The sequence below is a fragment of the Chlorocebus sabaeus genome, chromosome 19 (genome assembly GCF_047675955.1).
Source record: "Chlorocebus sabaeus isolate Y175 chromosome 19, mChlSab1.0.hap1, whole genome shotgun sequence".
Taxonomy (NCBI): Eukaryota; Metazoa; Chordata; class Mammalia; order Primates; family Cercopithecidae; genus Chlorocebus; species Chlorocebus sabaeus.
In genome coordinates this window covers 8,820,584-8,846,618 of record NC_132922.1, presented here as the reverse complement: position 1 = coordinate 8,846,618, position 26,035 = coordinate 8,820,584, and the positions used below count along the sequence as shown (strand labels likewise).

The window sequence follows — 26,035 nt, the reverse complement described above, 5'->3', positions numbered from 1 at the left end:
GCTGATCTCGAACTCCTGACCTTGTGATTCGCCTGCCTCGGCCTCCCAAAGTGCTGGGATTACAGGCGTGAGCCACTGCGCCTGGCCGGCTTTGTTTCCTAATCTTAAAAATCTTTATTGGGCACTCATTTTTCTTCTGTTAAAAATGTAAAAAAGGCCAGGTGTGGTGGCTCAAGCCTGTAATCCCAGCACTTTGGGAGGCCAAGACGGGCGGATCAGGAGGTCAGGAGATCGAGACCATCCTGGCTAACATGGTGAAACCCCGTCTCTACTAAAAAAATACAAAAAACTAGCCGGGCGAGGTGGCGGGCGCCTGTAGTCCCAGCTACTTGGAAAGCTGAGGCAGGAGAATGGTGTGAACCCGGGAGGCAGAGCTTGCAGTGAGCTGAGATCCGGCCACTGCACTCCAGCCCAGGCGACAGCGAGACTCCGTCTCAAAAAAAAAAAAAAAAAAAAAAAAAAAAGTAAAAAAGACTGCCTTGGCATGATTACATTCCCAGGACACTCAGTTCTTTAGGGGTGGACGAAATGGCTTGTGTCATAGCTTACTAAAGTGTCTTGAACTTGTTGGAACTTATGTTGAGAAATAAGGTTTATGTTTTTTGTTTTTATCTTATAATTCGATGAACTGTTCGAAGTTCTCATTATATTTTGACTCCTTTTGCCTATTCACAATACACAGTTAAGAAATTCATCCCAGCTCGCTGTGTTTTGTAGAGATTTTTTTCTGACCCCACTTGAGAAGTCATGAACATATGGGCCATACTCTACTGTAAAATGGGAATCATTGAGTTTTATTTTATGCATTGTTAAAAACGTGTGCTGATAACCTGTCATTATAGAAAAATCAGAAAAACATCTGTTATCCCAAATTTTTACCAGTAATGTTTACATTTTGGTATATGTCCTTCTGTACTTTTCCACATGGAAATAAAGTTTTTTTCTCCAACTGCTTTATAACTTATTTTCCTTATTTACCAGTGTATTGGGAATGTTTTCTAGTGTATCTACATCATTATTTTCAATGGCTGGTATTCCAATGTGCATAAATCTTTACTCAACCCCTAATCTGGAATAGTCTGGGTTTTTGTTTTGTTTTTTGCTTGTTTGTGGTTTTTTGGTCATTACTATAAACATCCCTGCCATGAACATTTTTGAAAACATAATTTTGCCTACCTGTCAAAATGTTTCTTTGGAATTTATTCCTGAAAGGGGAATTGTGAGATCAGAGGATATAGACTTTTAAAAAGAGATTAAATATATATATTGAAAATATAAAAATCATTGTCCAAAATATTAAAATATATGTGACGATACATTAAAATATACTTATTGCAGAGTGGCCTTACAGAATTATATCAATTTACATTCCTCTCAGTGCTCTTGAGTGCCCACTTCACCATACTTTTCCCAACAATTCTGTTCCCATTAAACAATTCCCTCTATCCCTGTCCCCATGACCCCTAGTAACAACCATTCTACTTTCTGTTTCTATGAATTGGACTACTTCAGATACCTCATGTAAGTGTCATCACAGTATTTGTCTTTTTGTGGCTGGTTTATTTAACTTAGCATAACATCCTTAAAGTTCATCCATGTTATAGCATGTGACAGGATTTCCTTATTTTAAGGTTGAATAATATTCCATTGTATATATGTGCCACATTTTGTTTATCCATTCATGCACTGATGGACATTTAGGTAGCTTCCACCTCCTGGTTATTGTGAATAGTGCTGCTATCAACATAAGTATTCAAGTATCTATTTAAGACACTGCTGTCAATTCTTTTGGATGTATACCCAGAAGCAGGATTGCTACCTTGTATGGTAGTTCTATTTTTAATTTTTTTGAGGAGCCTCCGGACTGTTTTCCATAGCAGCTACTCATTTTACAGTTCTAGCAACAGTGCACAGGAGTTCCAGTTTATCCATGTCCTTACCAACACTCGTTTCTCTTCTCTTCTCTTCCTTTATCTTCTCTTCTCTTCTCTTCCTCCATCCCTCCTCTCCCTCCCTCCCTCTCTCTCTTCTTCCCCCTGCTTCTCCCCCTCCCCCTCTCATCCCCTCTCTTCTCTTTTTTGACAGTCTTACTCTGTCACTCAGGCTGGAGTGTATCAGCAGGATCCTGGCTCACTGCAGCCTTAGCTTCCAGGGTTCAAGTGATTCACATGCTCTCAGCCTCCTGAGTAGCCAGGATTACAGGCATGTGCCACCACACCCAGCTTTTTGTATTTTTAGTAGAGATGGGCCGGGCTGGTCTCAAACTCTTAGTATCAAGTGATCCATGCACCCTGGCCTCCCAAAGTTCTGGGATTACAGGCATGAGCCACCATGCCTGGACCTGTTGGTTTTTTAAATATTAACCATCGTAATGGGTACAAAGTGATATCTTATTGTGGTTTTGATTTATATTTCTCTGATGATTAGTGATGACAATCTTTTTATATGCTCATTGGCCATTTGTGTATTATTGCTGTTGTTGCCTGCGCTGGAGTGCAATGGTACAATCTCGGCTCACTGCAACCTCCGCCTCCCAGGTTCAAGTGATTCTCCTGCCTCAGCCTCCTGAGTAGCTGGGATTACAGGTGCCCAGCACCACACCTGGCTAATTTTTTTTTTTTTTTTTTTTTTGAGACGGAGTCTCGCTCTGTCGCCCAGGCTGGAGTGCAGTGGCATGATCTTGGCTCACTGCAAGCTCCACCTCCTGGGTTCACATCAGTCTCCTGCCTCAGCCTTCTGAGTAGCTGGGACTACAGGTGCCTGCCACCATGCCCGGCTAATTTTTTTCTATTTTTTAGTAGAGATGGGGTGTCACCGTGTTAGCCAGGATGGTCTCTATCTCCTGATCTTACGATCTGCCCACCTCGGCCTCCCAAAGTGCTGAGATTACAGGCGTGAGCCATTGCACCTGGCCAATTTTTTGTATTTTTAGTAGAGACGGGGTTTCACCATGTTGGCCTGGCTGGTCTCGAACTACTGACCTCAGGTGATCCACCCACCTTGGCCTCCCAAAGTGCTGGGATTATAGGGAGCTCTTTACATACTCTAGATATTAAGGCCTTATCATAAATACAATTTCAAATATTTTCTCCCATTCCATAGGTTGCTTTTTCATTCTGGTGATTGTGTCCTTTGATACACAATTTTAAAGTTTGATATAGTCCCATTTGTTTATTTGTTCTTTCGTTGCCTGTGCTTTTGTTTTCTTATCCAAGAAGTCATTGCCAAATCCAATGTCATGAAGATTTTCACTTTGTTTTTTTCTAGGAGTTTTGTAATTTTGGGCCTTATGTTTAAGTCTTTAATCCATTTTGGGTTAATTTTTGCATATGACATAAGTTAAAGGTATGACTTCATTCTTTTGCATGTGGATATCCAGTTTTCTAAAAGCACATAATTTGTTAAATAGATTGTCCTTTTCCTGTTGAGTCATCTTAGTACCTTTGTTGAAGATTATTTGATCAATCCTCACATATATGTGAGGATTTATTTCTCTCTATTCTAGTCCATTGGTCTATTTATCTTTAATGCCAGTGCCATGCTGTTTTGATTACTGTAGCTTTGTAATATACTTTGAAGTCAGGAAGTGTGAATCTTCTTTGTTCTTCTTTTTAAAAATTGTTTGGCTTTTTGGGGTCCCTTGCAATTCTATATGAATTTTATGATGTCACTTTCTGTTTGTGCAAAAATTGTTGTTGAGATTTGGTAGGGATTGTGTTGAATCTCTGAATCACATGGGTAGCCTGGACATCTTAACCGTATTAAGTTTTCAAATCCATGAACATGGGATACCTTCCCATTTATTTATGTCTTCAATTTTTTCACCAATATTTTATAGTTTTCAGTGTACAAACCTTTCACCTCCTTGATGAGGTTTATTCCTAAGTATTTTATTCTTTTTCATGCTATTGTAAATGATATTGTTTCCTTAATCTCCTTTTTGGATCGTTCATTGTTAATGTATAGAAATGCAACTATATTTGTGTATTGATTTTGTATGCTGCTACTTTACTGAATTCACTTATTTTGACAGCTTTTGGGTGGACTCTTTAGGTTTATTTACATATAAGATCATGCCATCTGTGAAAGGAGTTAATTTTACTTCTTCCTTTCCAATTTGAATACCATTTATTGATTTATTTTATTTTTTGCCTAATTGCTCTGGCTAGGACTTCCAATACTATGTTGAATAGAAGTGGTGAAAGCAGGCATCCTTGCCTTGTTTCTAACCTTAGAGGGGAAGCTTTCAGTCTTTTGCCATTCAGTATGCTGTTAGCTGCAGGCTTTTCATATATGAGTTTTATTATGTTGAGGTAACTTCCTTCTACTTTTACTTTGTTGAGTGTTTTTATCATGAAAATATATTGAATCTTTTCATATGCTTTTTCTGCATCGATTGCGATGATCATATGGTTTTTTTCCTTTATTTTGTTCATATGGTGTATTACATTGATTGATTTTTCCTATGTTGACCCATTCTTGCATTCTAGGAATAAACCCCATTTGGTCATAGTGTATAGTCCTTTTAATGTGCTGCTGAATTTGTTTTGCTAGTATTTTGTTGAGGATTTTTTATATCAGTATTCATCAGAGATACTGACCTGTAATTTTATTTTATTGTAGTATCTTTGACTGGCTTTGATATCAGAGTAATGTTGGCCTCATAAAGTGAGCCTAGAAGTGTTTCTTCCTCTTTAATTTTGGGGAAGAGTTTCAGAAAGATTAATGTTAATTCTTTAAATGTTTTGTATAACAGAATTTGTCGAGAGTTTTTTTTTTTTTTTTTTCTCTTTTTGAGACAGGTTCTCACTCTGTCACCCCGGCTGGAGTGCAGTGATGTGACATGATCACAGCTCACTGCAGCCTCAACCTCCAAGGCTCAAGTGATTCTCCCACCTCAGCCTCCACAGTAGCTGGGACTACAGGTGTGTGTCATCACACCCAGCTTTTTTTTTTAATATATATTTTGTAGAGATGAGGTCTTCCTATGTTGCCCAGGCTGGTCTGAAACTCCTGGCTTTAAGCGATCCTCCTGTCTCAGTCTCCCAGAGTGCTGGGATTAAAGGCGTGAGCCACCACACCTGGCTGAGAGGTTTTTGGTTACTGATTCAATTTCCTTAATAGTTAATTGATCTGTTTATATTTTCTGTTTGTTCATGATTCAGTGTGGTAGGTTGTGTTTTTTCTAGGGATTTACCCATTTCTTCTAGGTTATCCAACTTGACATACAGTTGTCCTTGGTTTTCTCTTATAATCCTTTGTAACTCCTTGGCATCAGTTTTGTTGTTGTTTTGTTTTGTTTTTGTTTTTGTTTTTTGGAGACAGAGTCTTACTCTGTCACCCAGGCTGGAGTGCAGTGGTGAAATCTTGGCTTGCTGCAACCTCTGCCTCCTGGGTTAAAGTGATTCTCCTGCCTCAGCCTCCCTAGTAGCTGGAATTACAGGCACCCACCACCACGCCTGGCTGATTTTTTTGTGTGTTTATAGTAGAGATCGGGTTTCATCATGTTGGCCAGGGTGGTCTCAAACTCCCGGCCTCAAGTAATCCACCTGCCTTGGCCTCCCAAAGTGCTAGGATTACAGGCATGAGCCACCACGCCTGGCTGGCATCAGTTTTAATTTCCTCTTTTTCATTTCTGATTTTAGTTGAGACTTTTCTCTTTTTCTTAATCTAGCTAAGAGTATTTTTTTTTCTATTCTCGCTTTCATTTATCTCTGTTCTAATCTTTATTATTTTCTTCCTTCTGCTAGCTTTGGGCTTCATTTGTTTTTTTTTTTTAGTTCCTTGTATAAAGTTAGGTTGTTGATTTGAGATCTTTCTTCTTTATTAAAGTACACATTTACAGCTATAAACATCTTAGCACTGCATTTATGGCATCCCATAAGCTTTGATATGTTGTGTTTTCATTTTCATTTTTCTCTACGTACTTTCTAATTTCCCCAATTTCTTCTTTGACTCATTGTTTACTTAAGAGTGTATTGTTTAATTTCCACATATTTATGGCAGTTTTCCTTGTGCTGTTGATTTCTAGTTTCTTTCCATTGTAATCAGAAAACATATTATAAAATATAGCATTTCTTATACTTCAAATCTACTAGTGATGAGCTCTCATTTTTTGTTTATTTGGTAATGTCTTAATTTCTCTTTAATTTTTGAAGGATAGTTTTGCCACTTACAGAATTCTTGGTTAAGAATTTTTTGTTTTTAGGGCTGGGCACAGTGGCTCATACCTGTAATCACAGTACTTTGGGAGGCTGAGGTGGGTGGATCACGAGGTCAGAAGATCAAGACCATCCTGGCTAACATGGTGAAACCCCATCTCTACTAAAAATTCAAAAAATTAGCCGGGCGTGGTGGCACGCACCTGTAGTCCCAGCTACCCGGGAGGCTGAGGCAGGAGAATCACTTGAACTCAGGAGGTGGAGGTTGCAGTGAGCCAAGAGAGCGCCACTGCACTCCAGTTTGGGTGACAGAGCGTGACTCTGTCTCAAAAAAAAAAAAAAAAAAAGGAATTTTTTGAATATGTCATCCCATTTCCTTTTGGCCTCCATGATTTCAATAAGAAATCAGCTGCTGGCCAGGTGCGGTGGCTAACGCCTGTAATCCCAGCACTTTGGGAGCCCGAGGTGAGCAGATCACCTGAGGCCAGGAGTTCGAGACCAGCCTGACCAACATGGAGAAACCCCATCTCTACTAAAAATACAAAATTAGCTGGGCATGGTGGCACATGCCTGTAATCTCAGCTACTCGGGAGGCTGAGGCAGGAGAATCACTTGAACCTGGGAGGCGGAGGTTGTGGTGAGCTGAGATTGTGCCATTGCACTCTAGCCTGGGCAACAAGAGTGAAACTCCATCTCAAAAAAAAAAAAAAAAAGAAATCAGCTGCTAGTCTGAGGATTCCTTGTGCATGATGAGTCACTTATCTTGCTAATTTCGATTCCTTGAATTTGGCTTTCAATAATTTGATTATAATGCATGTCAGTGTGGATCTGAGTTTATTCTACTTGATTCCGCTTGGAGTTTGTTGAGCTTGGATGTGTAGATTCATGTATTTCATTAAATTTGGGAAGATTTTGGCCATTATTTATTTATTTTGAGATAGGGTCTCTGTCACCTAGGCTGGAGTGCAGTGGCACGATCACAGCTCACTGCAGCTTCGATATCCCAGGCTCGAGTGATTCTCTTGCCTCAGCCTCCTGAGTAGCTGGGGCTACTAATGCATGCCACCACACCTGACTACATTTTTAATTTTCACTTTTTTATTTTTGGAGACAGAGTCTCACTCTGTTTCCCAGACTGGAGTGCATTGGTGCTATCTCGGTTCACTGCAACCTCTGCCTCCTGGGTTCATGCGATTCTCCTGCCTCAGCCTCCTGAGTAGCTGGGATTATAGGCACGCGCCACCCATGCCTGGCTATTTTTTGTATTTTTAGTAGAGATGGGCTTTCACCATGTTGTTCAGGCTGGTCTCGAATTCCTGTTCAGGTGATCCACCTGCCTCTGCCTTTCAAAATACTGGGATTACAGGCATGAGCCACCGCAGCCCACCAGCAAATTTTAAAATTTTTAGTAGAGGTGAGGTTTCACTATGTTGCCCAAGCTGGTTTCAAACTCCTGAGCTCAAGCAATCCTCCCGCCTCAGCCTCCCAAACTGCTGGGATTATAGGCATGAGTTACTGTTTCCGGGCCAGATATTCTTTTTTCTTATTTTGAGACAGGGTCTCACTCTGTCGCCCAGACTGGAGTGCAATCCCAGACTGGAGTGGTGCAATCATGGCTCACTACAGCCTTGACTTCCCAGGCTGAAGCAATCCTCCCACCTCAGTGTCTTGGGTAGCTGGGACTATAGGTGCACTCCACCATGCTTGGCTAATTTTTTGTGTTCTTTGTAGAGACAGGGTTTCACTATGTTGCCCTTGCTGGTGTTGAACACCTGTGCTCATGCATTCTGCCCACTGTGGCCTCCCAAAGTGCTAGGATTACAGGCATGAGCCACCGTGCTTAGCCCCAAATATTCTTTATTCCCCTTTTTCTCTCTCCTCTCCTTCTTGAATTCCCATTGTAGATATATTGGTGTGTTTGATGGTGTCCCACAGGTCTCTTAGACTCCGTTCATTTTTCTTCCTTTTTTCCCATTTGTGTTACTCAGGTAGTAACCGTTATTCCCATTGATCTACTTCCAGTTAAATAATTCTCTCTTCTGCCTGCCAAAATCGGCTATTGAGCCCCAGTGATTAAATTGTTCATTTCAGTTGTAGTCTTCAACTCTAGAATTTCTATTTGGTTCCTTTGAATAATCTCTGCCTCTTTATTGATATTCTCTACTTCCTGAGACTTTATTCGTATTCTTTCTTTTAGTTATTTGGACATGATTTCCTTTAACTCTTTCAGTATATTTACAATAGTTTATTTAAAGTGTTGTCTGATATATCCAATGTATGGACTTCCTCAGGGACAGTTTTATTAATTTCTTTTGTTCCTGTGTATTGCTATACTTTCTTGTTCCTTTGCATGCGTAGTGATTTTCGTTGTTGAAAACTGGACATTTTGAATAATGTAGTAACTCTGGAAAGTAGAATCCCCCTCTTTTTCAGGGTTTATTTTTGTTGCTTGTTGTAGTTGGTATTTATTTGTACAGTGACTTTTCTGTATTATCTGTTTTTTGTGGCCACTGGAGTCTCAGTTCTGTTACCTCAGTGGCCAGCTAGTGATTTGACAGAAATTTTCTTCTATGTCTGGAACAACAACAAAATCTCCCAGCCCTTACAGATGGACTGTGTGTGTGTTGGAGCATGAACGTGCCTTTCTCACTAAGCCAGGCAGTTTACAACTCTGCCTTCACCTTCACTTTTTTTGCATCATTTCCTTTTTTTTTTTTTTTTTTTTTTTTTGAGACAGAGTCTTGCTCTATTGCCCAGGCTACAGTGCAGTAGCATGATCTTGGTTCACTGCAACCTCTGCCTCCTGGGTTCAAGCAGTTCTCTTGCCTCAGCCTCCTGAGTAGCTGGGATTATAGGTGCCCACCACTACGCCCAACTAATTTTTATATGTTTAATAGAGATGGGATTTCACCATGTTGGCCAGGCTCGTCTTGAACTCCTGACCTCAGGTGATCTGCCTGCCTCAGCCTCCCAAAGTGCTGGATTACAGGCATGAGCCACTGCACCGAGGCCTTTTTGCATCACTTCTAATTGTCAATCAGAGGTGAAAGCTTAGTGCCTCTTCTGTGTGTGTGTGTGTGTGTGTGTGTGTGTGTGTGTGTGTGTTTCATTTTTTGTTTGTTTTTAGTATGAATCTAGCCCTGGACATGTATGTGTATGGCTTTCTTGTTTCTCAGGAATATGTGTGAGCTTTTACCTTTATTCCTCAAAGCATCTCATTGCTCATCCTTTCCTCTAGCTTTTCAATTTGTCTATTTTTTTTTTTTTTGCCCCAGTTGTCATCCCTGTTACTAGGTAGCAGCAACTAATACATTGACTTGGAATTTTTTTTCTTTTTTTTTTCCTGAGATGGAGTTTCACTCTTGTTGCCCAGGCTGGAGTGAAATGGCGAGATCTTGGCTCACCATGACCTCTGCCTCCCAGGTTCAAGCAATTCTCTTGCCTCTGTCTCCCAAGTAGCTGGGATTACAGACACATGCCACCAGGCCCGGTTCATTTTGCATTTTTAGTAGAGATGTGGTTTCTCCATGTGGTGGGGCTGGTCTCGAACTCCCAACTTCTGGTGATCCGCCCGCCTCAGCCTCCCAAAGTGCTGGGATTACAGGCGTGACCCAGCCAGAAATGTTTTTGACACATGCCCCCTGGCAGCCTCATCCATCCTGGGAAAATTACAAATTAACTACATGCCCTTTGAGCCAGTCCTTTAAGGAGCCACCAGACAAGTCAAACTACAATTTTTTAAAATAAGTGTGTTCTTTTTTTTTTTTTTTTTTGCAGCCTCCCGAGTAGCTGGGACTACAGGCGCCCGCCACCTCACCCGGCTAGTTTTTTGGTTTTTTTTTAGTAGAGGCAGGGTTTCACCGGGTTAGCCAGGATGGTCTCGATCTCCTGACCTCGTGATCCGCCCGTCTCGGCCTCCCAAAGTGCTGGGATTACAGGCTTGAGCCACCGCGCCCGGCCTAAAATAAGTGTGTTCTGCTCCCTCCAGTACTTGGTATCTATCATGGTAATACAGATTGTTGTCTTCAAAGCTGCTGCCAAGCTAGTAGTGGGGGATGATACCAGGGTAGGTTAAAATGTCATAAAGCTTGCTTACTGAGATTCAGCGTTTTTTCTTAAATTGTTTAAGCATTCGCCTAGTTGCTATTAGCTTTTGATTAGATTCTAGAGTTCTGAAAAAGTTGATTCTGACAGGTTTTCTTTTGCTTTATTTATTGCTTTTATGGCTAGACTGACATTTAAAGGTTCCCATTCCACTGTTTTTTGCTAATGTCCTATATTTTCATAGTCTTTTAAAAATCCTCCCCTTTTAATCTGCACATTACCACCCTAGTTCCAGTTTTTACCTTGCATCAGAACTATTTTAGGAATTCTTAAACTGATCCCTCTGAAACCTTCTTGATTATGTGACTTTCCTGTTGAGAAATCTGAAGCTCACAGTTTCTCCTTGCCTATCAAACGATGTCTTTAAGCTGTAGTTCCGGCATAGCTTTCCAACTTTATTTCACTGTTTCTCCTAACCTCACTTCCACACTATGTTTTGATGAAGCCATACCAGTAGGCTTCTCCCAAGTATGCAGTTTGCTTTCCATATCTGCTCCTGCACCTCCATGAATGTTGTTTGCTTCCCATCTGGATTGTTCTCTACCCTCACCTCTGCCTACTGAACACTATCCGTATCTCTCTCTCTCCCTTTTTTTGAAACAGGATCATATTTTGTTGCCCAGGGTGGAGTGCAGTGGATCACTGCAATCTCTGCCCTATGGCTCAAGCAATCTTCCCACTTCAGCCTCCCGAGTAGCTGAGATTACAGGCATGTACCACCATGACTGGATAATTTTTGTATTTTAGTAGAAATGGGGTTTTGCTAAACCCCATCAAGCTGGTCTCAAACTCCCCAAATGATCCGCCAGCCTCAGTCTCCCAAAGCGTTGGGATTATAGGTGTGAGCCACTGTGTCCAGCCAGATTACTACCCATCTCTTAATCAGCTCAAATTGCAGTCTGTCTATTAGGTCATTCCTAATTACTTCAACTAAAACTAATCTCTTCTTCCACTAAATTGCTATGACATTTTGTTACCAATAAATGTATGACATACATTTATATTATGTCATATATTGTTTGCATTATGATCTATATTCATGTTTTCATTCATTCTTTCAATAACTATTTAGAGCACCCACTGTTTGCTAGGGCTAGAGTAGCAAAGAAGGCAGACATTGTACTTAATGATCATTAAGGTATACATTGGAGAGAAAGAGATATATATATCTTCATATATATATATATATAGAAACCCTGACTCTACCAAAAAATACAAAAATTAGCCTGGCGTGGTGGCAGGTGACTTAATCCCAGCTACTTGGGAGGCAGAGGCAGGAGAATCGTTTCAACCTGGGAGGTGAAGGTTGCAGTGAGCTGAGATTGAGCCATTGCACTCAAACCTGGGGGACAAGAGCGAGACTTCTCTCAAAAAAAAAAAAAAAAAAAAATTAACCAGGCGTGGTGGTGCTTGCCTATGGTCCCAGCTACTCGGGAGGCTGAGTGGGAGGATCACCTGAGCCCAGGAGGCGGAGGGTGGTGCGTGGAGATTATGCCACTGCACTCCAGCCTGGGCAATGGAGTGAGACCCTGTCTCAAAGAAAAAAAGACAGACAGAAAGAAGAAAGAGAGCTGGGTGCAGTGGCTCACACCTGTAATCCCAGCAATCCCAGCACTTTAGGAGGCTGAGGTGAAAAGAAAAGGAAAAGAAATAAAGAAAAGAAAGAAGTGAGGGAGGGAGGGAGAAAGAGAGAAAGAAGAAATAAAAAGAGAAAGAAAGAAAGGAAAGGAAAAAAGGAAAGAAAGAAAGATAAGAAAGGAAAAAAAAGAACCTAGCAGGATTTGATGAGTGACAATAAGGTGAGTCCAAGTTTTCCAGGTTAACAGTAAGGAGAGAGCATGACGGGCTGAGGGGACATGTCAGAGGGGGTTGGGGCAGTCTGCTGCCTTACCTTTACCAGCGTCAAAGAACCATTTCTATTAGCACAGTGCTTTACGCTTACCACACAAGAAGTATAAGAATTAATGAACACACATTGAGAATAGGAGTAGATTTGACAAGAAAAAGAATCCAGTGATGAAGAGGGAGAAGAATAAGAGTAAATTGTCAGAGAATAAGATCATTTGAATTCCTTTTTATTTCAATAAAATAGTAATAGTAGTAATAATAGCAGTAGCAGAAGCTAATGTTTATTGATTGCTTACTCTGGGGAAAAAAACTGCGTTAAGAACTCTATGTGTGTCATTTTATATACATTCTTTATTGTGTGCTGTCTGTTCCTCGTTTTCTACAGTCTCTTGAAGCAGTCTCCGAATGTGGAGCTCTCCTTCCCACAGCAATCAGAAGGCTCCAATGTCTTTAGTGGTACAAAGACAGGAACATTGTTTCTCACTTCATACCGGGTAATTTCTACTTCTGCTTTAATCTGCTGATTAACTCTACATTTGTTTTCCTTAAAATGAAGAAAAGTTAAACATTGACTTTTGAAGTGTTTTTAAACATGTGCACTTTGGGATTTTCCACATTGAAGGGTGATGGAAGAAAATATGATGTTTCTCAGTCAGACCAGAATGCACCTTGCTCTTGTAAGTCTCAATCCATGGACGAATTTTGCATTCCTTTTCCAAAGTTTCTGTCCTTGCATAGGTGATTTTCATAACTTCGCGCTCCATCAATGATCCCATGCTGTCTTTTATGATGCCATTTGATCTGATAACGAACCTCACCGTTGAACAACCAGTATTTGCTGCAAACTTCATTAAGGGAACTATTCAGGCAGCTCCATATGGTAAGTGTTCCCTCAGAAGTGTGTATTTTTTTTCCCTCAAAATCTTCTAGAAAGTTTAAGATTCAAACTTGGCTCATGTTGAAATTCAAACAAAAGCTGCTCTGCTTTGTCAGGTAGTGTTTCCCTTGGTGTTTGTGGCAATCTTTCTGTTGTCAGCTATGCCAGTTTCTTAGTGAGTGTGTGCCATTTCTTCCCCCAGGTGGCTGGGAAGGACAAGCTACTTTTAAATTAGTCTTCAGAAATGGAGGTGCCATTGAATTTGCCCAGTTGATGGTGAAAGCTGCCTCTTCTGGTAAGTGATGCTGATAAAGATATTAAGCACTTTGGGTTTTTTGTTTGTTTGGGTTTTTTGTTTTTGTTGTTGCTGTTTTGTTGTTTTTGAGACAGGGATTTTTGTATTTTTTGTAAGTCGGGGTTTCACCATGTTGCCCAGGCTGGTCTCGAACTCCTGAACTCAAATGATCCTTCTGCCTCAGCCTCCCAAAGTGCTGGGGTTACAGGTATGAGCCACCATGCCCAGCCCACTTTGGGGGTTTTAAGGCTTGTGGAATTAAAGCAGGACTTTTACTAAGCCAAGATTTGCTGGCCTCTGTGGCCAGGCAGTTGGTATTTGCATACATATTCAGCAGGCATTTCCTGGGCCTAGCTACAATTGTCAAGTACCATGTTACAGGGTAGGAACACAAAGATTATTCAGTCCCTTCCTGTCCTGAAGGACCTTGCAATCTAGTAGGAGCTTACAGCCAGACACCCAAGTGACTGATTATACCTGATAGTCTTTTGTCCATTTAAACACTGATCTCAGATATCCACTGAGCGTCTCTTCCTTGGGTCAGGCAGCCCTTAGTTATTCTTCCTTTGGTGTGGCTTTTAATTTTTTTCTTCTCTCCGGACTTGCCTTTGTTTTTCTCAGGTTTAGTCCCCATCTTACATGAGAGGGGAGTAGAGGTACTGTCAAGACTTACAGCACTGATCTAATGGATGTACCACAGAACTCTTTCAAACTTTGACTAAATATAATTTTTTAAAATCATATATATATATATATATATATATATTTTTTTTTTTTTTTTTGAAGACAGAATCTTGCTTTGTCACCCAGGCTGGAGTGCAATGGCGCGATCTTGGCTCACTGCAACCTCTGCCTCCTGGGTTCAAGCGATTCTCCTGCCTCAGCCTCCTGAGTAGCTGGGATTACAGGTGTCCGACACCACGCCCAGCTAATTTTTATATTTTTAGTAGAGGTGGGGTTTCACCATGTTGGCCAGGCTGGTCTTGAACTCCTGACCTCAGGTGATCCACTTGCCTTGGCCTCCCAAAGTGTTGGGATTACAAGTGTGAGCCACCGTGCCCTGCTATTATATATTTTTATTTAATCTAGTCTCACTTCATGCCCCTCACTCTCTTACCTTTTATATTCCAATCAAACTGGACTTCTTTGTGCTTTATTTTCTCTCATCTCTGAACTTTCATGCTATTTTTTGTGTCTGGAATGCTCTTCCTTTTCTCCCTGCCACCCACCCCCAACTTCAATCTAGTTGAGACAAACATGCTCTAGTAGAGACAGACATATGCAGATCCACTATTGTGTCTCATAGAATATGCTGTAATAAAGGCATGGACAAAGTGTTGGGGACACACAGAAGGATGGAGTAAACTTTCTAGCTTAGAAGACTTAGTGGATTGGGATGCTATAAACCGTGTTCAAGAATATAAGAGACAGGCTGGGTATGGTGGCTCATGCTTGTAATCCCAGCACTTTGGGAGGCCGAGGCTGGCGGATTACCTGAGTTCAAGAGTTTGAGCTCAGCCCAGGCAACATGGTGAAACCCCGTCTCTACTGAAAATACAAAAGTTAACCCGGCGTGGTCGTGCACACCTGTAGTCCCAGCTACTTGGAAGGCTGAGGCAGGAGGAGTGCTTGAACCCAGGGGGGTGGAGGTTGCAGTGAGCTGAGTTCGTGCCACTGCACTCCAGCCTGGGCAACAGAGTAAGACTCTGTCTCAAAAAAAAAAAGAATATAAGAGACAGTCTAAGTTGAAGAAGAAATGAGTTCAATTTTAGACATAACACTGAAACACTGACTAACATATATTGAAATGTTTACTGTATACTGGGCAGTGTTCAAAGCCCTTTACATTTGTCAATTTTTTTAATCCTTGCCAAAACCTTATGATGTAGGTACTATTATTATCGCCAGTTTATAGCTGGGGAAACTGAGTCAGTGGTGGTATATAATTTCCCAAGGCTATATAGTTAGCAAGTGATGTAGCTGGGATTTGAACTCTTAAACCTACTTTCTCTTTTTAAGTCTTTTATTGGTAAAAAAAAATCAGATCTATGGAAAAGTTGCAAGAATATTACGATCAACTTCCCTCATCTAGATTTGCCCGTTATCAGCATTTTCCCTTTATTATTCTTTATTGCTCTTTATTATTCTTTTTTTGCTTTTGTTCTTGCTGAACTATTTGGGAGTAAGTCACAAAGATTATTTCCTTCATTCCTAAATATTTAAGTGTGTATCTCCTAAGAATGAGGGCATCATTTTATCTAACCTCAGTGTACTTATCAAATTCAGAAAATTTAACATTGACAGAATACTGTTATTTAATATGTAGTTTATATTCAGCCGGGTGCAGTGGCTCATGCCTGCAATCCCAGCACTTTGGGAGGCCAAGGTGGGCGGACCACTTGAGGTCAGGAGTTTGAGACCAGCCTGGCTAACATGGTGAAACCCGGTCTCTACAAAAATACAAAAATTAGCCAGGCATGGTGGTGTGTGCTTGTAGTTCCAGCTACTTGGGAGACTGTGGTATGAGAATCACTTGAACCTGGGAGGCGGAGGTTGTAGTGAGCCAAGATCATGCCACTGCACTCCAGCCTGGGTGACAAGAGCAAAACTCAGTCTCAAAAAAAAAAAAAAAAATGTATCTATCTATCTATCTATCTATATATATAGTTTATATTCAAATTCAAATGATTGTCCTGTTACTGTTCCTCATTCTAATAGCACTTTTTTTCCCCAATCCAGGATCTAATTCTGAATCACACATTGAATTTAGTTGTCCTATTTCTTTTATGTGCTTTAATCTGGAACTCAGCCTTTCTTTGTCTTTCATGACATTGACTTTTTCTTTTTTCTTTTTTTTTTTTTTTTTTGAGACAGAGTCTCACTCTGTCACCCAGGCTGGAGTGCAGTGGCATGATCTCGGCTCACTGCAACCTCCATCTCCCGGGTTCGAGCGATTCTTCTGTCTCAGCTTCCTGAGTAACTGGGACTACAGGCGCACGCCAGCACACCTGGCTGATTTTTGTATTTTTAGTAGAGACGGGGTTTCATCATGTTGGCCAGGATGGTCTTAATCTCCTGACCTCGTAATCTGCCCGCCTTGGCCTCCCAAAGTGCTGGGATTACAGGTGTGAGCCACTGTGCCCGACCAACATTGACATTTTTAAAAGAATATAGACTTATTGTTTTGTGGAATATCCCTTAATTTGAGTTTTTCTGTTTCTTCATGATTATATTCAGGTCATACATTTTGGCAGAAATACTACATAAGTGATGTTGTGTCCTTTTGAGCCTATACTCTTGACCCCTACACCATATTAAGTGTGAGTTACATTAGGAGGCCACTTGACATGCAGCTTGGAGCTCCAAAGATGAGCTGTGTCTAGAGACTGATTTGGAAATCTTCAGCACACAGGTTGTCTCTGGGGCCATGTGAGTGATGGGCTTCCTCAGTGATTTGAGGATAGAGTTCCAATGGTTCTTAACATTTAAGGGAAGGGAAGGGAAGGGAATTAGCGATCTGCAAAGATTGAGAAGGGGCTGACTGTGATAAATGAGGAGAATCAAGTGAGTTTAATATACCAAAAGTCAATGGAGGAGAAAGTTATGAGACATGGGATGGTCATCCATATCAGCTGCTCTAGAGATGTTTGGTAAAATGAGGACTGAAAAGTGTGCATTGCATGTGGTAATTAGAGTTTGTTGATGGTAGCAAGAGAGATTTCAGTGAAATGCTGGAGAAGAGAGGTACTGGAAGAGCCATATTCTGGGAAGTTAAGAAGTAAGAAAAATTTTTAGTTACCTTTGATGATACAGTGCAAAGATAAGGAGGCCAAGAAGTTCACAAGCTGTACCTAACCCACAGCTGTTTGGTAGTGCAGAGTGCAGACAGCATCTGGAAGCCTGAAACTGGATTGCAGGTTATCCTGGCAGACAGACGAGTACAGCTGTGGGAAATCCAGAGACAGTGGGAAATCCAGAGATAGGGGACACTTGGAAGTCTAGTACTTCTTTGCTACAGACATCTGGGGAACTCAGGACAATTGCATACTGAGTGTTGAATTCACTCTTACTTTTGGCCTCATAGTACTGAAGAGGGCTTCTTTTTTAGGATTATGGGCTAAGGGTCAGGCAACTTTTGAGGTTCTCTGTACTCTCATTAAGATCTACTTCTTGGCCTGCAAAGCTAGCCAAGAAGGTTCAGCGTCTCAGCAGTTGCATAGCCACTTGAAAAGGGTTTAGGCAACTTACGTGAACTTGCCCAATGTCTGGAACTGCTCTGGGTCTTTTTTTTTTTTTTGAGATAAGAGTCTCGCTCTGTCACCCAGGCTGGAGTGCAGTGGGGCGATCTTGGCTCACTGCAACCTCTGCCTCCTGGGTTGAAGCCATTCTCCTGCCTCAGCCTCCTGAGTAGCTGGGACTACAGGCGCACACCACCATGCCCAGCTAATTTTTGTAGTTTTAGTAGAGACAGGGATTCGCTATATTGGTCAGGCTGGTCTTGAACTCCTGACTTTGTGATCCACCCACCTCGGCCTCCCAAAGTGCTGGGATTACAGGCATGAGCCAGCATGCCCGGCCTGGGTCTTCTGATTATATCATGGCTTAGATGTAGGGAACTTCCTCCCCACCCCACCCCCCGCCCCCACAAGAGCCAGGGCTTGTGAGATAAATGTCCTTGAGGCCCTTAGAGATAACTATTAATCATCTTTATGATCTGATTCTTTGACCAGGAAAGATTCCCTTTCCCTCGCAGAGTTGATATGTTAGGGCTCTTGATTTATGTTTTTAACACATGTATGTTGAGTACCTATTGTGAACCAAATTCCCAATTGTGAGACAGCTGGGAACACAGCAGTGAATAAGACACACGTAGTCTTTATAAACTTATAGTCTAGTTAGAGTCATATAAAAAGCAAACTTGTAAGTGAATAAAATACTTACTGTTGGAATTACTATAAAGGACACAGAGGGTCCTCAAGGAGGGTGATAAGGGAAGAAGGGCAACTTTAGATTTATAGTGAATTAGAATAATTCTAGCCGCTGAAACAGATAAACTCCAAATTATCAATGCTTAAGACAGTAGATATTACTGCTTATATAAAGACCAATCAGCAGGGGCAAGAGGAGGCTCTGTTCCACATAGTTATTCAGGGATGATCTAGGGTAATAGGGTCCTTGCTATCTTTTTTTTTTTTTTCTTTTGAGACAGAGTTTCACTCTTATTGCCCAGGCTGAAGTGCAATGGTGTGATCTCGGCTCACTGCAACCTCCACAGGTTCAAGTGATTCTGCTGCCTCAGCCTCCCAAGTAGCTGGGATTACAGGCATCTGCCACCACACCCAGCTATTTTTTGTATTTTTAGTAGAGACAGGGTTTCACCATGTTGGTCAGGCTGGTCTCGAACTCCTGACCTCAGGCGATACACCCACCTCAGCCTCCTAGAGTGCTGGAATCACAGGCGTGAGCCAGCACACCTGGCCAGTCCTTGTGATCTTTTTTTTTTTTTTTTTTTTTTTGATACAGAGTCTCGCTCTGTCGCCCAGACTGGAGTGCAGTGGCCGGATCTCAGCTCACTGCAAGTTCCAGCTCCCGGGTTTACGCCATTCTGCCCCAGCCTCCCGAGTAGCTGGGACTACAGGTGCCCGCCACCTCGCCCGGCTAGTTTTTTGTATTTTTTTTTTTTTTTTAAGTAGAGACGGGGTTTCACTGTGTTAGCCAGGATGGTCTCGATCTCCTGACCTCGTGATCCGCCCGTCTCGGCCTCCCAAAGTGCTGGGATTACAGGCTTGAGCCACCGCGCCCGGCCAGTCCTTGCGATCTTTAACCCATGGCTCCCATGGCCTCTTTGTACAGCCAACAGAGAAGGGAATAAAGATCTCCCCTGGGAAATTTTTATGGGCCAGGCCCGGCCAGTCCTTGCGATCTTTAACCCATGGCTCCCATGGCCTCTTTGTACAGCCAACAGAGAAGGGAATAAAGATCTCCCCTGGGAAATTTTTATGGGCCAGGTCTGGAAACTGTACATTACGTCTGATTACATGCCATAGGCAGAACTCAGTGTAGTAGACTGCTAATGGACACACAGATATATCCCCATCCCAATCCTCAGAACCTGTGAATGTTACCTTGTTTGTAAAAAGGGTGTTTGTAGATGTAATTAATTTAAGGATCTTGAGATGACAAGATTTCTGTAGATTATTTCGGTGGCCCCTAAATGCCATCACAAGTGTTCTTATGAGAGAGATGCAGAGGGGAGACAAGACAAAACTGTTCTGTACCACACTGCCTTACATTGGTCTTTAATGGACATATCTTACCAACTTGGTAGAATCCTTAGAAGTTTTTTCTGAGTATCTATTATGATTAGGTGCTATGCTAGGCCTGGAATAAGCACAGGCAAATGAGACACAATCTCTGCTCTTAAGAAGCATGCCATTCAGGACAAGGGTCATAGTTCTTTTTTTTTTTTTTTTTTTTTTTTTTTGAGACAAGGTCTTACTCTGTCGCCCAGGCTGGAGGCTCCAGTGCAGTGGGACAAATAAGGCTCACTGCGGCCTCAAACTTCCAGGCTCAAGCAATCCTCCTGCCTCAGCTTCGTGAGTAGCTGGGATGACAGGTATGTACCACCACGCCTGGCTAATTTTTAAATAAATTTTTGTAGAGATAGGGTCTTGCCATGTTTCCCAGGCTGGTCTTGAACTCCTGGGCTCAAGCAGTCCTCCCATCTTGGCCTCCTGAAGTGTTGGGATTACAGGTGTGAGCCCCTGCACTCAGCCCATGTTTCTTTTTTATCTTGTATCTCAAGAACATTGTTGGAAACACATGTAAGGTGGTGATTAAATACTCTGTTAATTGTTCAGTTGATATCTGCTATACTTCTGACTTAATTAAAAGAGTTCCTATTTTGCCAAATTTGTCTTTCCAGCTGCCCGAGGATTTCCACTTAGAACCTTAAATGACTGGTTCAGCTCTATGAGAATTTATGTAATTACTGGGGAAGGGAATATATGCACTCCACAGATGCCTTGTTCAGGTAAGGTATGGCAGAGAGGTTCTTCCTGGAAGGTGGAAAATTATGCCGGAGGCTCAAAGATCTGTCTATTGCAGGCTTGCCTCCAGCTCTCCTGCAGGAGCAGCAGCAGAGGTTTAGGGGCTTGGAAAATGGTTACGTCTGTGACTTTGTTTTCAGATTGAAACCCAGTGGCAAAGTCAGCAAGTGACTGGGCTTTGGTTTCAGGCTTACTTTTAATGATATGTACAAACCTGGAACATACTTGGGCAACGCCTGTTAGTGGGAAGGGTCACTTCCTGTTTATAGCCTGAGCAGAAAATATATGCTCTTGCCCACTTCCTTGTTTCCATTTCACATAGCACAGTCATCATACCTGTGCCACACTCTTTAACCTCACTGAGGACTCAAGCCCTGGGCCCTTTAACAGTTGTGCTGTTGAAGTCCACTGCGACTGAATGGGGTTTCTGGGAAGTAACTCTCAAACATGGTCCACTGCCTACTGGTGGGCCACCAAGGGTCTCCTAATGCTGCCAACCCCCTAAAAATATGGGACTTTTCTTGAGTTCTCCTTGGAACTTGATATGCATGTCCATGGGCCTTTAGTTTTGTATGTAACTTAAAGGCTACTTATTTATAACCTTAATAGTTACCTTGGTTTTTAAAGGTTATTATAATCTAATATTCAGAATCTAAAGTACGTGTTGCTAGGGTTTAACATTTTTTCAATTGAGGTGAAATTCACATAACATATAATTAACATGTTAATGTGTACAATTCAGTGGTATTTAGTGTAAAATTTAGCAGTATTTGATGTATTCACAATATTATACATCCATCAGCTCTCTCTAGTTTCAAAAGGTGGTATTTTTTTGTTTGTTTGTTTGTTTGTTTTTGAGAGGGTCTTGCTTTGTCACCCAGGCTGTAGTGCAGTGGTGCTATCATGGCCCCTTGCAGCCTCGACCTCCTGGGCTCAAGCGATCCTCTTACCTCAGTGACCCCCAGCCAGAGTAGGCTAGGACCACAGGCGCAATCCACTGTGCTCAGCTAATTTTTATGTGTTTTTGTAGAGATGGGAATCTTCCTATGTTGCCCAGGCTGGTCTGGAACTCCTGGGCTCAAGCCATCCACTCACCTTGGCCTCCTGAGGTGCTGGGATTACAGGCATGAGCCATCCCTGCCAGCCTTTTAAAAAAATTTTTTTTGTAGAGACAAGGTCTCACTGTGTTGCTCAGGCTGGTCTCACACTCCTGGGCTCAAGCAAGTCTACTGCCCTGGCTTCCCAAAGTGCTGGGATCACAGGTGTAGGCCACAGCACCTGGTCCAGTTTCAGAACGTTTTATCACCCCATACCCACTAAGAAGTTACTCCCCCATTGTCTCCTCCCTGATCTCCTGGTATCCTCTAATCTGCTTTCTGTCTTTATTGATTCACCTATTCTGAATATATCACATAAAAGAAATCATACAATATATGATCTTTTGTGTTTGACTTATCTCACTCTGGATAATGTTTTTGAGGTTCCTCCAAGTTGTAGCATGTAGCAATACTTCATTTCTTTTCGTGGCTGAATAATATTCCATTGTACATATATGCCACAATTTGTGTATTCATTCATCCATTAATGGACATTTGTCTTGTTTCTACCTTTTGGTTATTATGAATAATAGCTGCTATAAGCATTTGTATATAAGTTTCTACGTAAACATATGTTTTCATTTCTCCTGGATATACATTTTGGAGTGGAATTTCTGGGTCATATGTTAATTCTCTAACTTTTTGAGGAACCACCAACTATTTTCCAGTGCTGCGCTATTTTACATTCCTATGTAAATGTAAGTGTTCCTATTTCTACACATCCTCAGCAACACTTACCTTCCTTTTTCAAAAAAAAAAAAAAAAATATATATATATATATATATAAAAGCCGTCCTAGTGGGTATGAAGTGGTATCTCATTGTGGTTTTAATTTGCACTTCCTTAATGACTAATTATGTTGAACATCTTTTTACGTGCTTTTTGGCTTTTTGTATACCTTCATTGGAGAACTGTCTGTTCAAGTCTTTTGCGTTTTTTTTTTTTTTATTTAAATCGGATTGCTTGTCTTTTTGTTGTTGAGTTGTAAGCATTCTTTATATAGTCTGGATATGAAATCCTTGTCAGATATATTATTTGCAAATATTTTTAGGTTTTCTTTCACATTCTTGATAATGCCTTTTTTTTTTTTTTTTTTTTTTTTGAGACAGAGTCTTCCTCTGTCACCCAGGTTGGAGTGCAGTGGCACCATCTTGGCTCACTGCAACCTCTGCATCCCGGGTTTAAGTGATTCCTGTGCCTCAGCCTCCTGAATAGCTGGGACTGCAGGTGTGCGCCACCATCCACAGCTAATCTTTGTATTTTTAGTAGAGATGGAGTTTCACCATGTTGTTCAGGCTCATCTAGAACTCCTGAACTCAAATGATCTGCCTGCCTCGGCCAGTGGGTTACAGATGTAAACCACTGTGCCCAGGCAAAAATGGCTTTTAATGCACAAAGGTTTTTAATTTTTATCAAATTTCTCTTTTTTTCTCTTGTTGCTCATGCTTTTGATGTAAAATTTAAGAATTCATTGCCAAATCCAATGTCATGAAGATTTAATCCCTGTTTTCTTCTAAGGATTTTATAGTTTTAGCTCTTATATCAAGCTTGTCCAACCCATGGCCCAGGATGGCTTTGAATGCAGCCCAACACAAATTCATAAACTTTCTTAAAATGTTACGAGATTTTTTTAAATAGCTCATCAGCTATCGTTAGTACTAGTATATTTTATATGTGGCCCAAGACAATTTTTCCATCAATGTGGCCCAGGGAAGCCAAAAGATTGGCCACCTCTGTCTTATATTAAGGCCATTAATTCATTACAAGTTAGTTTTTGTCTGTAGAGTGAAGTTAGGGAGGAACCTCATTCTTTTATATGCAGATATCCAGTTGTCCCAGAATCATTTTTTGAAGAGACTTATTTTTTTCTCATTGAATGGTCTTGGCATTCTGTCAAAAATCAGCTGTTCATAGATGCTTGGGTTTATTTCTGGACTCTTAATTTATTCCATTGGTCTCTAAGTCTGTCCTCGTGCCAGTAACACACTGTCTTGATTACAATAGTTTTGTAATAAATTTTGGATTAAAGCAAAATAATTTTACAGCTGTCCATTCACTTTATCCAGTTAAATCACTTTGGGGAATGTAACCCAAGGTAGTAAGTAAAACTCGTGTTTATTGTAAGGTTAATTGGAAAGTCAGAAACAACAAAAAGTATCATCTATCCATATGATGAAATATTATCCAGCTTTGAATTTATGAAGTAAATTAACAGTATAACATTTCTTATAATATTAAGTAAAAGAGCCAGATTTTAAAAATCATGTGACTGGCCTATAATCCCAGCACTTTGGGAGGCCGAGGCGGGCGGATCATGAGGTCAGGAGATCGAGACCATCCTGGCTAACATGGTGAAACCCCATCTCTACTAAAAATACAAAAAAATTTAGCTGGGCATGGTGGCGGGCGTCTGTAGTTCTAGCTACTTGGGACACTGAGACAGGAGAAATGGCGTGAACCTGGGAGGCGAAGCTTGCAGTGAGCCAAGATGGCGCCACTGCACTCCAGCCTGGGTGACAGAGCGAGACTCCGTCTCAAAAAAAAATAAATAAAAATAATATGGCTGATATGATCATGATTATATAAAGAATATTCACAGAGATTCTACAAAGAAATACACCAAAATATTAAGTGTTTAGTGGTAGAATTATAGATGACTTTTTTCCACTCCTCTTTTCTCTATTTTCCAAACGGATAGTCCTCATTAAGCATGTATTACTTTTTTTCATCATCAAACTTTATTAAGTAAAACACATATCTGTGCACAAGTATAAGTAATGCACCAATCTATTCATAGGGTTGTTTTCATGTTGATTTGAATCCCTGCACAACAGGAAGTGATATGCCTTCAATTGGTGATAGCTGGAGGAAATCACTTTAGCATTATTCTGCCTGACTTCTCTTCTTGCGTCAGTTTGCTTCAGCATTATTTTTTAAGTTCTTCCTTTTCACATATTCCTTGACTTCAAGGTAACTGAATTTTTTTCCTTCTCATTATAATTCCCAGTTATTGCCTATGGAGCCGCACCTGCAGGATATGGAGCCCCACCTCCCGGATATGGAGCCCCACCTGCAGGATATGGAGCCCCACCTCCCGGATATGGGGCCCCACCTGCAGGATATGGAGCCCAACCTGCAGGAAATGAAGGCCCGCCTGTGGGATACAGAGCCTCACCTGCAGGATATGGAGCTCCACCTCTTGGCTATGAAGCCCCACCTGCAGGAAATGAAGGCCTGCCTGCGGGATACAGAGCCTCACCTGCTGGATCTGGAGCCAGGCCTCACGAATCTGCAGCAGCCCAGGCTCCTGAAAACGAGGCTTCTCTTCCCTCTGCCTCCTCTTCTTAGGTCCATTCTTAACCTTCTAAGATGTAAACCTTGAAGACTCATCAAGCAAAGAGGTACCCTAAAATTGAAGTCAGGATAAGGAGGAGGACTCAGGTATGTGATCACAGGCTTCTCGCAGGTAGTTGTTCCACCCTTTGGAATGGCAATCTTATGGGGGAAGATGAAGCTTTATTTCTGCGCCTAGATTTTAGAAGCAGAATCAACTCTTGAGTAGCTGGCTAAAGGAAGAGTACTGTTGTAGGGCTAATTCCCCAGTAATTTGGTTGACATTGGGTTGCATTTTATTTTTATTTATTTATTTTTTTTGAGACGGAGTCTCGCTCTGTCACCCAGGCTGGAGTGCAGTGGCCAGATCTCAGCTCACTGCAAGCTCTGCCTCTTGGGTTTACACCATTCTCCTGCCTCAGCCTCCCGAGTAGCTGGGACTACAGACGCCCGCCACCTCGCCCGGCTAGTTTTTTGTATTTTTTAGTAGAGACCGGTTTTCAGCGGGTTAGCCAGGATGGTCTCGCTCTCCTGACCTCGTGATCCACCTGTCTCGGCCTCCCAAAGTGCTGGGATTACAGGCTTGAGCCACCATGCCCGGCCTGGGTTGCATTTTTAAGCATAACTTTTTTCCACACTCGCATTCAAGGTTCCTGTCTTCCCATTCTCATTCAAGAAACATTTATTATGCTCCGTTTGCTAGGCACTAAGATGCGTGCTAAAAACAACGTGGTGAAACCCCGTGCAGTGAGCTGAGATCCAGCCACTGCACTCCAGCCTGGGCGACAGAGCCAGACTCCGTCTCAAAAAAAAACCAAAAACAAACGAAAACATCATGTTGAACACTTAGTTGTTTGAAAAAGCTGAATTTTCAATAGTATTATAAATTGTGGTACATCCATAAAATGGAGTATTATACACCTGTTGAAAACTATGTCTAGAGGTAGAGAAAGCCTTTTGAGGAGGTCAGAAACAAATAAAATCATAAATTTGACTATATCAAAATTTAAAACTTCTCTATGATAAAAGTTAAAAGAGAGGCAACAGAATAGGAGAAAGTGATTTCCAACATATATATTAACTTAGAATATGTGAATAACTATAAATCCTCCCCAAAATGACAGAAATATGAATTGCCAAACAAACAAGACAATAGCATGGCCAAAAAATGTTTGAAAAGATGTTCAGCTTGACTAGTGTTAGGGAAATGCAACTTGAGAAAACATTTTTATCTCCAAAGATTTACAGATATTAAAACTCTTGATCTGGCA

General features: G+C 41.4%; 1 protein-coding gene across 1 annotated transcript in view; it reads left to right on the top strand.

Moving 5' to 3' along the window:
- Positions 1 to 25,456, top strand: part of WBP2NL (WBP2 N-terminal like) — a 33,752-nt gene extending 8,296 nt beyond the window's left edge. Inside the window, 6 exon segments of the mRNA XM_007975944.3 lie at positions 12,499 to 12,607; positions 12,852 to 12,993; positions 13,193 to 13,285; positions 20,211 to 20,278; positions 20,280 to 20,318; positions 24,439 to 25,456. Coding sequence (XP_007974135.3) covers positions 12,499 to 12,607; positions 12,852 to 12,993; positions 13,193 to 13,285; positions 20,211 to 20,278; positions 20,280 to 20,318; positions 24,439 to 24,813 — 826 coding nt within the window. The 3' untranslated portion in view covers positions 24,814 to 25,456.
- Positions 25,457 to 26,035: the final 579 nt, after the last annotated feature.